This window comes from Salmo salar, chromosome ssa21 (assembly GCF_905237065.1).
Source record: "Salmo salar chromosome ssa21, Ssal_v3.1, whole genome shotgun sequence".
Lineage (NCBI taxonomy): Eukaryota > Metazoa > Chordata > Actinopteri > Salmoniformes > Salmonidae > Salmo > Salmo salar.
Window position 1 is genome coordinate 53,126,091 of NC_059462.1, and position 16,919 is coordinate 53,143,009.

The 16,919-nt window shown below is 42.7% G+C and overlaps 1 protein-coding gene across 2 annotated transcripts in view; it reads left to right on the top strand.

Moving 5' to 3' along the window:
• The window catches only part of LOC106582504 (zinc finger protein 804A), a 147,342-nt gene that overhangs the window by 113,314 nt on the left and 17,109 nt on the right, over positions 1-16,919 (top strand). For both annotated transcript variants that reach the window (XM_045704891.1, XM_045704890.1), the window contains exon 2: positions 10,343-10,492. In XM_045704891.1, the coding sequence (XP_045560847.1) occupies positions 10,343-10,492 (150 nt within the window). The remainder of the gene's footprint in view (positions 1-10,342; positions 10,493-16,919) is intronic.

A 16,919-nucleotide genomic window follows, 5' to 3' on the forward strand; every position in this document is an offset into this window, starting at 1 on the left:
CAGACCACTGTGGTGGATGTTTCTACACTGAACAAAGCAGATCACTGTGGTGGATGTTTCTACACTGAACAAACCAGATGACTGTGGTGGATGTTCCTACACTGAACAAACCAGATGACTGTGGTGGATGTTCCTACACTGAACAAAAGTGTAAATGCAACAATACAACAATTTAAAAAGTTTTTATTGCGTTACAGTTCATATAACGAAATCAGTCAATTGATATAAGTTCATTAGGCTCTAATCTATTGTTTTCACATGACTGAGAATACAGATATGCATCTGTTGGTCACAGATACCTTTAAAAAAAAAAGGTAGAGGCGTGGATCAGTATCTGGTGTGACCACCATTTGCGTCATGCAGCGCGACACATCTCCTTCGCATAGAGTTGATCAGGCTGTTGATTGTGGCCTGTAGAACGTTGTCCCACTCCTCTTCAATGACTGTGTGAAGTTGCTGGTTGTTGGCGGGAACTGGAACACGTTGTCGTACACGTCAATGCAGAGCATCCCACACATGCTCAATGTGTGTCATGTCTGGTGAGTATGCAGGCCATGGAAGATCTGGGACATTTTCAGCTTCCAGGAATTGTGTACAGATCCTTGAGACATGGGGCCATACTGAAACATGAAGTGATGGTGGCGGATGAATGGCATAACAATGGGCCTCAGGATCTCATCATGGTATCTCTGTACATTCAAATTGCCATTGATAAAATGCAATTGTGTTGGTTTTCAGTATCTTATGCCTTCCCATAACATACTGTGGGGGAAAAAAGTATTTGATCCCCTGCTGATTTTGTACTTTTGCCCACTTACAAAGAAATGATCAGTCTATAATTTTAATGGTAGGTTTATTTGAACAGTGAGAGACAGAATAACAACAACAAAAAATCCAGAAAAACGCATGTCAAAAATGTTATAAAATTATATGCATTTTAATGAGGGAAATAAGTATTTGACCCCTCTGCAAAACATGACTTAGTACTTGGTGGCAAAACCCTTGTTGGCAATCACAGAGGTCAGACGTTTCTCGTAGCTGGCCACCAGGTTTGCACACATCTCAGGAGGGATTTTGTCCCACTCCTCTTTGCAGATCTTCTCCAAGTCATTAAGGTTTCGAGGCTGACGTTTGGCAACTCGAACCTTGAGCTCCCTCAACAGATTTTCTATGGGATTAAGGTCTGGAGACTGGCTAGGCCACTCCAGGACCTTAACGTGCTTCTTCTTGAGCCACTCCTTTGTTGCCTTGGCCGTGTGTTTTGGGTCATTGTCATGCTGGAATACCCATCCACGACCCATTTTCAGTGCCCTGGCTGAGGGAAGGAGGTTCTCACCCAAGATTTGACAGTACATGGCCCCGTCAAATGATGCGGTGAAGTTGTCCTGTCCCCTTAGCAGAAAACATAAAGCATAATGTTTCCACCTCCATGTTTGACGGTGGAGATGGTGTTCTTGGGGTCATAGGCAGCATTCCTCCTCCTCCAAACACAGCGAGTTGAGTTGATGCCAAAGAGCTCCATTTTGGTCTCATCTGACCACAACACTTTCACCAGTTGTCCTCTGAATCATTCAGATGTTCATTGGCAAACTTCAGACGGGCATGTATATGTGCTTTCTTGAGCAGGGGGACCTTGCGGGCGTTGCAGGATTTCAGTCCTTCACGGCGTAGTGTGTTACCAATTGTTTTCCTGGTGACTATGGTCCAAGCTGCCTTGAGATCATTGACAAGATCCTCCCGTGTAGTTCTGGGCTGATTCCTCACCGTTCTCATGATCATTGCAACTCCACGAGGTGAGATCTTGCATGGAGCCCCAGGCCGAGGGAGATTGACAGTTCTTTTGTGTTTCTTCCATTTGTGAATAATCGCACCAACTGTTGTCACCTTCTCACCAAGCTGCTTGGCGATGGTCTTGTAGCCCATTCCAGCCTTGTGTAGGTCTACAATCTTGTCCCTGACATCCTTGGAGAGCTCTTTGGTCTTGGCCATGGTGGAGAGTTTAGAATCTGATTGATTGATTGCTTCTGTGGACAGGTGTCTTTTTTATAGGTAACAAGCTGCGTTTAGGAGCACTCCCTTTAAGAGTGTGCTCCTAATCTCAGCTCGTTAACTGTATAAAAGACACCTGGAGCCAGAAATCTTTCTGATTGAGAGGGGGTCAAATACTTATTTCCCTCATTAAAATGCAAATCAATTTATAACATTTTTGACATGCGTTTTTCGCAATATTTTTGTTGTTTTTCTGTCTCTCACAGTTCAAATAAACCGACCATTAAAATTATAGACTGATCCTTTCTTTGTCAGTGGGCAAACGTACAAAATCAGCAGGGGATCAAATACTTTTTCCTACCACTGTAACCCCACCTCCACCATGGGGCACTCTGTTCACAACATTGACGTCAGCAAACCGCTCGCCCACACATCGCCATACATATTGTCTGCCATCTGCCCGGTACAGTTAAAACCGGGACTCATTCATGAAGAGCACACTTATCCAGCGTGCCAGTGGCCATCGAAGGAGAGCATTTGTCCATTGAAGTTGGTTAAGCTGCCAAAATGCAGTCAGGTCAAGACCCTGGTGAGGACGACGAGCACGCAGATAAGCTTACATGAGACGGTTTCTGACAGTTTCTGCATAAATACTTTGGTTGTGCAAACCAACAGTTTCATCAGCTGTTGGGCTAGTTTCAACAGCTCAGACGATCCTGCAGGTGAAGAATTCAGATGTGGAGGTCCTGGTCTGTTGTGGTTTTCACGTGTTCTGTAGTTGTGAGGCAACATCCACCACAGTGATCCGTTGGACATACTCTAAACAAAATTCTCTAAAACGGCGTTGGAGGCGGCTTATGGTAGAAAATCTAACATTACATTCTCTGGCAACAACTCTGGTGGACATTCCTGCAGTCAGCATGCCAATTGCACGCTCCATCAAAACTTGAGACATCTGTGGCATTGTGTTGTGTGACAAAACTGCACATTTTAGAGTGGCCTTCTCTTGTCCCCAGCACAAGGTGCACCTGTGTAATGATCAGCTTCTTGATATGCCACACCTGTCAGGTGGATGAATTATCTTGGCAAAGGAGAAATGCTCAATTATAAGGATGTAAACAAATTTGTGCCCAACATTTGAGAGAAATGTGCTCTTTGTCTGTATGTAAAATTTCTGGGATCTTTTATTTCATCTCATGAAACATGGGACCAAAACTTTACATATTGCGTTCGTATTTTTGTTCACTTTATGTTCTGTATAGCTATGTCCTCCTCTCCTGCTTCAAAAGTATCCTGAATACCCTTGAGAGTCCAGACCCCCTGTGTTTTGTAATTTAGTGTCTGGTGGAGGGGGATGGTGGAAGGGGACCATGTCTCGGCGTAGCTCAGCTGGGTGACTGGGTGAAGGGGGGTGTTGGAGGGCGATCGTGTCTCGGCGGTTTAGAGGGGTAGAGGTATTGCTCGGCGGAGTGACTGGGTGGAGGGGAGGTGTAGGAGAGGGAGAGAAGGGAGAGCGGGAGAGAGGGGGAGAGCTGTGGCACAGCGGCTCAGATGGTTAGCCTCTCTCCCAGCACCCCACCGAGCCTTGGTTCACTAACGGTGAATAGATCTATCTGCAGTGTAAATGACTTCACAGCTTCACACCGCTTCCTCTGCGCCATGTTTTGTTGTTGTTTAATTGCCTAAGCTCTGCCCCCCCGCCCCCGCCCCCGTCCCGCCCCCAGCCCCGCCCCCCGCCCCCATGTGTTTGAAAGGTACAGTATATTGAGGTTAATACATCCTCATTAGAGATTTACTGATGACTTTCCCTTTTTGAACTTGCATAAACTTCATATCAGATAAAAAAAATGATCTTTCCCCACTAATTTCTCTGATCTTCCATATAAACTTTTTTTTTTAAATTTATGCTATTAAGCGAGCATTAATTAGAGCTCTTGAGAGTAAGATACGATTGCATATATGATCATTAAACTACAGAGCCCAAAGCTGCCTGGATCCAATCTTGAGATTTGAAACCATACTTTGAAACTTTAGATTCACCATTCTAATGAAGCATTGATACAGGCCAGTCCTAACCTAACAAATCAACGCATATATCCAGGGTTACTTGTTACGAATACCTTTCCATGCATAGCTTTTTTCCATTCCACAATTAATGCCACCTGTCTTGAGACCAATTGTCTGATTTATAGATTCACAGTATACCTTAGCAAAGGCTGATAGTGAATTGTGTTGATGTTGAAGTGTGTTGCTACTGGTTTCAATCAGTGTCACTTGTTTTGGTCTATAATATTTAGGCACAGAAGGCATTTTCACAGCTCATCAGAACACTTGACACAGGCACCCAGGCATACACACACACACACAGGCACGCACACACACGCACACACACACACACACACACACACACACACACACACACACACACACACACACACACACACACACACACACACACACACACACACACACACACACACACACACACACACACAGAGGCACAAACACACACACACACACACCATTACACCTCTCTGGGTCTGTAATGGACTGTGATATCAGCGTAAAGTGGTGAGGTCCATGTCGGGACTGACCCCACACAATGGCCTGAGTGTGTTCTCTCACCATTAATGACAATATTATTGTACAGCCATTTGAGCCACTTTGCGTCCTGCACTCATTGAGGAAAAAATAACCACTAAGCCTCCTGAAGTGATTGACGGGTATAGAACCACCAAGCCTCCTGAAGTGATTGACGGGTATAGAACCACTAAGCCTCCTGAACTGATCGACGGGTATAGAACCACTAAGCCTCCTGAACTGATCGACGGGTATAGAACCACTAAGCCTCCTGAACTGATTGACGGGTATAGAACCACTAAGCCTCCTGAACTGATCGACGGGTATAGAACCACCAAGCCTCCTGAAGTGATTGACGGGTATAGAACCACTAAGCCTCCTGAACTGATCGACGGGTATAGAACCACTAAGTCTCCTGAACTGATCGACGGGTATAGAACCACTAAGCCTCCTGAAGTGATTGACGAGTATAGAACCACCAAGCCTCCTGAACTGATCAACGGGTATAGAACCACTAAACCTCCTGAAGTGATTGACAGGTATAGAACCACTAAGCCTCCTGAACTGATTGACGAGTATAGAACCACCAAGCCTCCTGAACTGATCGACGGGTATAGAACCACTAAACCTCCTGAAGTGATTGACGGGTATAGAACCACCAAGCCTCCTGAAGTGATTGACGGGTATAGAACCACCAAGCCTCCTGAACTGATCGACGGGTATAGAACCACTAAGCCTCCTGAACTGATCGACGGGTATAGAACCACTAAGCCTCCTGAACTGATTGACGGGTATAGAACCACTAAGCCTCCTGAACTGATCGACGGGTATAGAACCACCAAGCCTCCTGAACTGATTGACGGGTATAGAACCACTAAGCCTCCTCAACTGATCGACGGGTATAGAACCACTAAGTCTCCTGAACTGATCGACGGGTATAGAACCACTAAGCCTCCTGAAGTGATTGACGAGTATAGAACCACCAAGCCTCCTGAACTGATCAACGGGTATAGAACCACTAAACCTCCTGAAGTGATTGACGGGTATAGAACCACTAAGCCTCCTGAACTGATTGACGAGTATAGAACCACCAAGCCTCCTGAACTGATCGACGGGTATAGAACCACTAAACCTCCTGAAGTGATTGACGGGTATAGAACCACTAAGCCTCCTGAAGTGATTGACGGGTATAGAACCACTAAGCCTCCTGAAGTGATTGACGTGTATAGAACCACTAAGCCTCCTGAAGTGATCGACGGGTATAGAACCACTAAGCCTCCTTAACTGATTGACGGGTATAGAACCACTAAGCCTCCTGAACTGATCGACGGGTATAGAACCACTAAGTCTCCTGAACTGATCGACGGGTATAGAACCACTAAGCCTCCTGAAGTGATTGACGAGTATAGAACCACCAAGCCTCCTGAACTGATCAACGGGTATAGAACCACTAAACCTCCTGAAGTGATTGACGGGTATAGAACCACTAAGCCTCCTGAACTGATTGACGAGTATAGAACCACCAAGCCTCCTGAACTGATCGACGGGTATAGAACCACTAAACCTCCTGAAGTGATTGACGGGTATAGAACCACCAAGCCTCCTGAAGTGATTGACGGGTATAGAACCACCAAGCCTCCTGAACTGATTGACGGGTATAGAACCACTAAGCCTCCTGAACTGATCGACGGGTATAGAACCACTAAGTCTCCTGAACTGATCGACGGGTATAGAACCAAAAAGCCTCCTGAAGTGATTGACGAGTATAGAACCACCAAGCCTCCTGAACTGATCAACGGGTATAGAACCACTAAACCTCCTGAAGTGATTGACGGGTATAGAACCACTAAGCCTCCTGAACTGATTGACGAGTATAGAACCACCAAGCCTCCTGAACTGATCGACGGGTATAGAACCACTAAACCTCCTGAAGTGATTGACGGGTATAGAACCACTAAGCCTCCTGAAGTGATTGACGGGTATAGAACCACTAAGCCTCCTGAAGTGATTGACGTGTATAGAACCACTAAGCCTCCTGAAGTGATCGACGGGTATAGAACCACTAAGCCTCCTTAACTGATTGACAGGTATAGAACCACTAAGCCTCCTGAAGTGATTGACGGGTATAGAACCACTAAGCCTCCTGAAGTGATTGACGTGTATAGAACCACTAAGCCTCCTGAAGTGATCGACGGGTATAGAACCACTAAGCCTCCTGAAGTGATTGACAGGTATAGAACCACTAAGCCTCCTGAAGTGATTGACGGGTATAGAACCACTAAGCCTCCTGAAGTGATTGACGTGTATAGAACCACTAAGCCTCCTGAAGTGATCGACGGGTATAGAACCACTAAGCCTCCTGAACTGATCAACGGGTATAGAACCACCAAACCTCCTGAACTGATTGACGGGTATAGAACCACCAAGCCTCCTGAACTGATCGACTTGTATAGAACCACTAACCCTCCTGAACTGATTGACGGGTATAGAACCACTAAGCCTCCTGAAGTGATTGACGGGTATAGAACCACTAAGCCTCCTGAAATGATTGACGGGTATAGAACCACTAAGCCTCCTGAAGTGATCGACGGGTATAGAACCACTAAGCCTCCTGAACTGATTGATGGGTATAGAACCACTAAGCCTCCTGAACTGATCGACGGGTATGGAACCACTAAGCCTCTTCAGTTCAGATATGTTCCAATGGACAGATGACGCACTATTTGAAAAGCAGTGGGTTTAACCTGAACACCAGTGGTGTGTCTGATACGGCACCCTATTCACCTTATAGGAACCCATAACGCTCTGGTCGAAAGTAGTGCACTATGTAGCAAATAGGGTGTCATTTGAAACGTCGATGAAAGTTCGTCTCAGTGTTCAACTATAGCTCTTTGAAATCTAATCTCATACCTTTGTGAAAAAATGCAACCATTGAATTAGATTTCAGAAAATAAAATCATGAGAAGGTATATTGTCCGCTGGGTATTTTTGCCCTATTTACTTTATATTTGTTGACGGTGTGATTTCACCTTTCAGGAGGATCTATCCAGGGCTTCATTGTGGTAGTGGTTTTCATGTCAGCACTAAGGATGAGTTATAGTGTAAATAGATTCAAAGCATGAATGATGTTACTTTCTTTTTCTCTAGCCTCTGGGATGTTTGAACATGAGACCATTGGGGAATTGGAAGTTTTAATACATCTCTTTATCCAACAGAGCTTTGAATGTACAAGTCTCCATATATCCTAAGCTTTAAAGTTGCAATCCGCAAATTGAAACAATAACAAAGTGTAATCCCAGCCATTGCTTTGGTAATAATCTCAGGGACGAGTCTGGAGAAATGTAGCTACTCTCCAATTCATAGACTGTAACGCCCTGGCCATAGAGAGGGGTTTTTTGTTCTTTATTTTGGTTAGGCCAGGGTGTTACATTGGGTGGGCGTTCTATGTTCCTTTTTCTATGTTTTGGTATTTCTTTGTTTTGGGCCGTGTGTGGCTCCCAATCAGGCACAGCTGAAGCTCGTTGCTGCTGATTGGGAGTCACACATAAGGAGCATGTTTTTCCTTTGGGTTTTGTGGGTAATTGTTTCTGTTTTGAGTATTTTCCTAACAGGACTGTTTGCTGTCGTTTGTTCATTTTGTAGTGTTCTCTTGTTTTTTGAATTAAAATTCTAATGATGAACACATCCTCTGCTGCACCTTGGTTCCCTCTTCCAGACAGCCGTTACATAGACAGAGCTATGGATGCAAAGACTGGCCAGCCATGATATCAAAGTTCTAGTTTTAACCATGTTTTGAGGCTATACTGTGTTTGTTTAAAATGTACTTTGTTTACAAACATTAGAGTGAAACAAGCTTCTATGTTGGGTTTGTGATGGGGTGCGACAGTTGAACTAAGCTCATAAGGCATCTATCTGTAGGTTGTATTCTTCAAGAATCAATGGGTACATACATATCAAGTCCAAATACAGATCTAACAACTGCAGATTGCCCACCTTTGAATAAATTAGATTTCAAATATGATCTACCCCCCCCCCCACACAGTGAAACTACCCTCATCTCCGTTTTGCTGAAAATCAATATTTAATACCAAATATCAAAAGGAGAAAATTAGGATCCAGGTGAAACAGATGAATTGGGTTTTCAAGGAGCATTATATTACAAGGCGCTGCACCTACTACAAAACATCCCGCTTTGCAAATTATACATCAAGAGGACGTGAATAACGTGTCTGTTATTAAATCTGAGGGTAAATAGTAGACCCCCCCCTTGTAGAGTCATCTGCTTCTATCTGACTCCTGGTATGGCATAGAATAACGTTGTCAGAAAACCCGGTCAACACCAGGCACAGACATGCACATAGTAGCAGCACTTTGCCTCTGCGGTGCATCTCAAATTAACGGGCAGAATTATTCTTTTTTTGTACATTGTATTCTATAGGGAAATCACTGCAACACAGTATAATGTATTCTATAGGGAAATCACTGCATCACAGTATAATGTATTCTATAGGGAAATCACTGCATCACAGTATAATGTATTCAATAGGGAAATCACTGCATCACAGTATAATGTATTCTATAGGGAAATCACTGCATCACAGTATAATGTATTCTATAGGGAAATCACTGCAACACAGTATAATGTATTCTATAGGGAAATCACTGCATCACAGTATAATGTATTCTATAGGGAAATCACTGCAACACAGTATAATGTATTCTATAGGGAAATCACTGCATCACAGTATAATGTATTCAATAGGGAAATCACTGCATCACAGTATAATGTATTCTATAGGGAAATCACTGCATCACAGTATAATGTATTCTATAGGGAAATCACTGCAACACAGTATAATGTATTCTATAGGGAAATCACTGCATCACAGTATAATGTATTCTATAGGGAAATCACTGCATCACAGTATAATGTATTCTATAGGGAAATCACTGCCATACAGTATAATGTATTCTATAGGGAAATCACTGCCATACAGTATAATGTATTCTATAGGGAAATCACTGCCATACAGTATAATGTATTCTATAGGGAAATCACTGCAACACAGTATAATGTATTCTATAGGGAAATCACTGCAACACAGTATAATGTATTCTATAGGGAAATCACTGCCATACAGTATAAGGTCATTACAATCTACTGGTTATTATCCACTTGTTAGGATTTATTTTCAACCAGTTTTGCTGAGCTGAGATAGAATTAGATTATTCCCTACCTGACACTGAGCTGAGATAGAATTAGATTATTCCCTACCTGACACTGAGCTGAGATAGAATTAGATTATTCCCTACCTGACACTGAGCTGAGATAGAATTAGATTATTCCCTACCTGACACTGAGCTGAGATAGAATTAGATTATTCCCTCCCTGACACTGAGCTGAGATAGAATTTGATTATTCCCTACCTGACACTGAGCTGAGATAGAATTAGATTATTCCCTACCTGACACTGAGCTGAGATAGAATTTGATTATTCCCTACCTGACACTGAGCTGAGATAGAATTAGATTATTCCCTACCTGACACTGAGCTGAGATAGAATTAGATTATTCCCTCCCTGACACTGAAATCTAATTCTATCTCAACTCGGTGTCAGGGAGGGAATCTAATTCTATTAACATTTCACTACACTCGCAATAACATCTGCTAACCATGTGTACGTGACCAATACACTTTGATTTGATTTGAGTTGAGATATAATTTAGATTCCCTCCCTGACAGAGGTGGTGTTGTCCTTGTTTTTTCTTCCAGGACTATGCGGAGAAGGAGAGGACGGCGACCATGGCCAAAGCCTTGGAGGACCTGAAGGCCAACTTCTACTGTGATCTGTGTGACAAACAGTACTACAAGCACCAGGAGTTTGACAACCACATTAACTCTTATGACCATGCTCACAAACAGGTAATGGACCTGTGAACACACACACACACACACACACACACACACACACACACACACACACACACACACCTTGTAACGCATTGTATTCAACCTTAAGATTGTTTAATTGTTTGTTAATCTTTTGTACACAAAATGGAGGTGTTAATTGACTACACAAATGGGTAAACATTGTGTGACTAAGACACATTTGTTAAAAAGAAAATGTGACATAATGTGACATAGTGGGTAGCAATGGCACAAGACAAACAATGGCTGTAACCCTTTATGAAGGGTCCTGTATATACTATACAGTGGTCAATGGCTGTAACCCTTTATGAAGGGTCCTGTATATACTATACAGTGGTCAATGGCTGTAAACCTTTATAAAGGGTCCAGTATATACTATACAGTGGTCAATGGCTGTAACCCTTTATGAAGGGTCCTGTATATACTATGCAGTGGTCAATGGCTGTAAACCTTTATAAAGGGTCCAGTATATACTATACAGTGGTCAATGGCTGTAACCCTTTATGAAGGGTCCAGTATATACTATACAGTGGTCAATGGCTGTAACCCTTTATGGAGGGTCCAGTATATACTATACAGTGGTCAATGGCTGTAACCCTTTATGAAGGGTCCAGTATATACTATACAGTGGTCAATGGCTGTAACCCTTTATGGAGGGTCCAGTATATACTATACAGTGGTCAATGGCTCTAACCCTTTATGGAGGGTCCAGTATATACTATACAGTGGTCAATGGCTGTAACCCTTTATGAAGGGTCCTGTATATACTATACAGTGGTCAATGGCTGTAACCCTTTATGAAGGGTCCAGTATATACTATACAGTGGTCAATGGCTGTAACCCTTTATGAAGGGTCCAGTATATACTATACAGTGGTCAATGGCTGTAACCCTTTATGGAGGGTCCAGTATATACTATACAGTGGTCAATGGCTGTAACCCTTTATGGAGGGTCCAGTATATACTATACAGTGGTCAATGGCTCTAACCCTTTATGAAGGGTCCAGTATATACTATACAGTGGTCAATGGCTGTAACCCTTTATGGAGGGTCCAGTATATACTATACAGTGGTTAATGGCTGTAACCCTTTATGAAGGGTCCAGTATATACTATACAGTGGTCAATGGCTGTAACCCTTTATGAAGGGTCCAGTATATACTATACAGTGGTCAATGGCTGTAACCCTTTATGAAGGGTCCAGTATATACTATACAGTGGTCAATGGCTGTAACCCTTTATGAAGGGTCCTGTATATACTATACAGTGGTCAATGGCTGTAACCCTTTATGAAGGGTCCTGTATATACTATACAGTGGTCAATGGCTGTAACCCTTTATGAAGGGTCCTGTATATACTATACAGTGGTCAATGGCTCTAACCCTTTATGGAGGGTCCAGTATATACTATACAGTGGTCAATGGCTGTAACCCTTTATGAAGGGTCCTGTATATACTATACAGTGGTCAATGGCTGTAACCCTTTATAAAGGGTCCAGTATATACTATACAGTGGTCAATGGCTGTAACCCTTTATGGAGGGTCCAGTATATACTATACAGTGGTCAATGGCTGTAACCCTTTATAAAGGGTCCAGTATATACTATACAGTGGTCAATGGCTGTAACCCTTTATGAAGGGTCCTGTATATACTATACAGTGGTCAATGGCTCTAACCCTTTATGAAGGGTCCAGTATATACTATACAGTGGTCAATGGCTGTAACCCTTTATGAAGGGTCCAGTATATACTATACAGTGGTCAATGGCTGTAACCCTTTATGGAGGGTCCAGTATATACTATACAGTGGTCAATGGCTGTAACCCTTTATGGAGGGTCCAGTATATACTATACAGTGGTTAATGGCTGTAACCCTTTATGAAGGGTCCAGTATATACTATACAGTGGTCAATGGCTGTAACCCTTTATGAAGGGTCCAGTATATACTATACAGTGGTCAATGGCTGTAACCCTTTATGAAGGGTCCAGTATATACTATACAGTGGTCAATGGCTGTAACCCTTTATGAAGGGTCCTGTATATACTATACAGTGGTCAATGGCTGTAACCCTTTATGAAGGGTCCTGTATATACTATACAGTGGTCAATGGCTGTAACCCTTTATGAAGGGTCCTGTATATACTATACAGTGGTCAATGGCTCTAACCCTTTATGGAGGGTCCAGTATATACTATACAGTGGTCAATGGCTGTAACCCTTTATGAAGGGTCCTGTATATACTATACAGTGGTCAATGGCTGTAACCCTTTATAAAGGGTCCAGTATATACTATACAGTGGTCAATGGCTGTAACCCTTTATGGAGGGTCCAGTATATACTATACAGTGGTCAATGGCTGTAACCCTTTATAAAGGGTCCAGTATATACTATACAGTGGTCAATGGCTGTAACCCTTTATGAAGGGTCCTGTATATACTATACAGTGGTCAATGGCTCTAACCCTTTATGAAGGGTCCAGTATATACTATACAGTGGTCAATGGCTGTAACCCTTTATGAAGGGTCCAGTATATACTATACAGTGGTCAATGGCTGTAACCCTTTATGGAGGGTCCAGTATATACTATACAGTGGTCAATGGCTGTAACCCTTTATGAACAGCACTTTGAGATATCAGCTGATTTAAGAAGGGCAATATAAATACATTTGATTTGATTTTGATTTGATGAAGGGTCCAGTAGCAGTTGCAGAGGTAGACTTTCAATTTCAACTCTGAGGTCCATAAATCATATGGGGGCAGGCCAATGTTGTTGTTGTTGTTGTTGTTGTTGTTGTTGTTGTTCTAGTTGTTGTTGTTGGTGTTGCTGTTGTTGTTGTTGGTGTTGGTGTTGCTGTTGTTGTTGTTGGAGTTGTTGTTGTTGTTATAGTTGTTGTAGTTGTTGTTGTTGGTGTTGTTATAGTAGTTGTTGTTGTTGTTATAGTTGTTGTAGTTGTTGTTGTTGTTGTTGTTGTTGCTGTTGTTGTGGTTGTTGTTGTTGTTGTTGTTGTTGGAGTTGTTGTTGTTGTAGTATTTGTTATAGTTGTTGTTGTTGGTGTTGTTGTAGTTGTTGTTGTTGCTGTTGTTGTTGTTGTTGTTGTTGTTGCTGTTGTTGTTGCTGTTGTTGTTGTTGTTGTTGTTGTTGTTGGAGTTGTTGTTGTTGTTGTTGTTATAGTTGTAGTTGTTGTTGTTGGTGTTGCTGTTGTTGTTGTTGTTGTTGTAGTTGTTGTTGTTGTTGTTGTTGTTGTTGTTATAGTTGTTATAGTTGTTGTAGTTGTTGTTGTTGTTGTTGCTATTGTTGTTGTTGTAGTTGCTGTTGTTGTTGTAGTAGTTGTTGTTGTAGTAGTTGTTGTTGTTGTTGTAGTTGTTGTAGTTGTTGTTGTTGGTGTTGTTGCTGTTGTTGTAGTTGTTTTTGTTGGTGTTGCTGTTGTTGTTGTTGTTGTAGTTGTTGTAGTTGTTGTTGTAGTTGTTGTTGTTGTTGTTGTTGTTGTTGTTGTTGGTGGTGTTGCTGTTGTTGCTGTTGTTGTTGTAGTAGTTGTTGTTGCTGTTGTTGTTGGTGTTGCTGTTGGTGTTGTTGTTGTTGCTGTTGTTGTTGTTGTTGTTGTTGTTGCTGTTGTTGTTGTAGTTGTTGTAGTTGTTGTAGTTGTTGTTGTTGTTGTAGTTGTTGTTGTTGTTGTAGTTGTTGTTGTTGTTGTTGTTGTTGTTGCTGTTGTTGTTGTAGTTGTTGTTGTTGTTGTTGTTGTTGTTGCTGTTGTTGTTGTAGTTGTTGTTGGCCTACCAACGCTGCCTTCAGAAAGTATTCATACACTTTCACTTATTCAACATTTTGTTGAGTTATCCTGAAATCCAAACGGATTAAAATGAATTGTTTTCAACTCATCTACACACAATTCTCCATAACGACAAATTGAAAACATGTTTTTAGAAAAATTTGCAAATGCATTGAAAATGGAATCAAGAATGATCTCATTTAAATGTAAGTATTCACACCCCTGAGTTCATTCATTGTTGAATCACCTTTGGCAGCGATTACTGTTGTGAGTCTTAGTGGGTATGTCTCTAAGAGCTTTCCACACCTGGATTGTACAATATTTGCCCATTATTATTTTCAAAATTCTTCAAAATATATCAAAATGATTGTTGATCATTGCTAGGCAACCATTTTCATGTCTTGCTATATATTTTCAAGTAGATTTGAGTAAAAACTGTAACTCGGCCACTCTAGAATATTAATTGTTTTCTTGGAAAGCAACTCCATTGTAGATTTGGCCTTGTGTTTTAGGTTATTGTCCTGCTGAAAGGAGGATTCATATCCCAGGGTTTGGTGGAAATAAGACTGAACCAGGTTTTCGTCTAGAGTGCAAAGCTGTCATCAAGGCAAAGGGTGTCTACTTTGAAGAATTTAAAAATCTATTTTCTTTAACCTTTTTTTGGCTACCATTTACATTTTAGTCACTTAGCAGACACTCTTATCCAGAGTGAATGCATACATTTCATTTTTTTTTTTTCTCTGTACTGGTCCCCCGTGGGAATCTAACCCACAACCCTGGCGTTGCAAACACCATGCTCTACCAACTGAGCCACACTGGACCCACATGATTCCATACCTGTTATTGCATAGTTTTGATGTCTTCACTATTATTCTACAATGTAGAAAATAGTAAAAATAAAGAAAAACCTTTGAATGAGTAGGTGTGTCCAAACTTTTGACTGGTACTGTATATATTACCTCAGTCACCTCCACTACCTCGTACCAGATGCACATTGACTCAGTATCGGTACTCATTGTATATAGTCTCATTACTACCTCATACCCCTGCACATTGACTCAGTACTGGTACTCCTTGTATATAGTCTCATTACTACCTCGTACCCCTGCACATTGACTCAGTACTGGTACTCCTTGTATATAGTCTCATTACTACCTCGTACCCCTGAACACTGACTCAGTACCGGTACTCCTTGTATATAGTGTCATTACTACTTCGTACCCCTGCACATTGACTCAGTACTGGTACTCCTTGTATATAGTCTCATTACTACCTCGTACCCCTGCACATTGACTCAGTACTGGTACTCCTTGTATATAGTGTCATTACTACCTCGTACCCCTGCACATTGACTCAGTACTGGTACTCCTTTTATATAGTCTCATTACTACCTCGTACCCCTGCACATTGACTCCGTACTGGTACTCCTTGTATATAGTGTCATTACTACCTCGTACCCCTGCACATTGACTCAGTACTGGTACTCCTTGTATATAGTCTCATTACTACCTCGTACCCCTGCACATTGACTCCGTACCGGTACTCCTTGTATATAGTCTCATTACTACCTCGTACCCCTGCACATTGACTCCGTACCGGTACTCCTTGTGTATAGTCTCATTACTACATCGTACCCCTGCACATTTGTATGAAGTTCCACAGACATGTGACTAACAGAAATTGAATAATGTGTCCCCGAACAAAGGGGGGGGGGGGTCAAAATCAAAAGTAACAGTCAGTATCTGGTGCATTAAGTACTGCAGTGCATCTCTTCATGGACAGCACCAGATTTGCCAGTTCTTGCTGTGAGATGTTACCCCATTCTTCCACCAAGGCACCGGCAAGTTCCCGGACATTTCTGGGGGGAATGGCCCTAGCCCTCACCCACCTATTCAACAGGTCCCAGACGTGCTCAATGTGATTGAGATCCGGGCTCTTTGCTGGCTATGGCAGAACACTGACATTCCTGTCTTGCAGGAAATCATTCACAGAACGAGCAGTATGGCTGGTGGCATTGTCATGCTGGAGGGTCATGTCAGGATGAGCCTGCAGGGAGGGTACCACATGAGGGAGGAGGATGTCTTCCCTGTAACGCACAGCGTTGAGATTGCCTGCAATGACAACAAGCTCAGTCTAATGATGCTGCGACACACAACCCCAGACCATGATGGACCCTCCACCTCCAAATCGATCCCGCTCCAGAGTACAGGCCTCAGTGTAACGCTCATCCCTTCGACGATAAACGCGAATCTGACCATCACCCCTGGTGAGACAAAACCGCGACTCGTCAGTGGAGAGCACTTTTTGCCAGTCCTGTCTGGTCCAGCGACGGTGGGTTTGTGCCCATAGGCGGCATTGTTGCCGTTGATGTCTGGTGAGGAGCTGCCATACAACAGGCCTACAAGTCCTCAGTCCAGCCTCTCTCAACCTGAGCACTGATAGAGGGATTGTGCGTTCCTGGTGTAACTAAGGCAGTTGTTGTTGAAATCCTGTACCTGTCCTGCAGTTGTGATGTTCGGATGTACCGATCCTGTGCAGGTGTTGTTACATGTGGTCTGCCACTACGAGGACGATCAGCTGTCCGTCCTGTCTCCCTGTAGCGCTGTCTTAGGCGTCTCACAGTACGAACGTTGCGATTTATTACCCTGGCCACATCT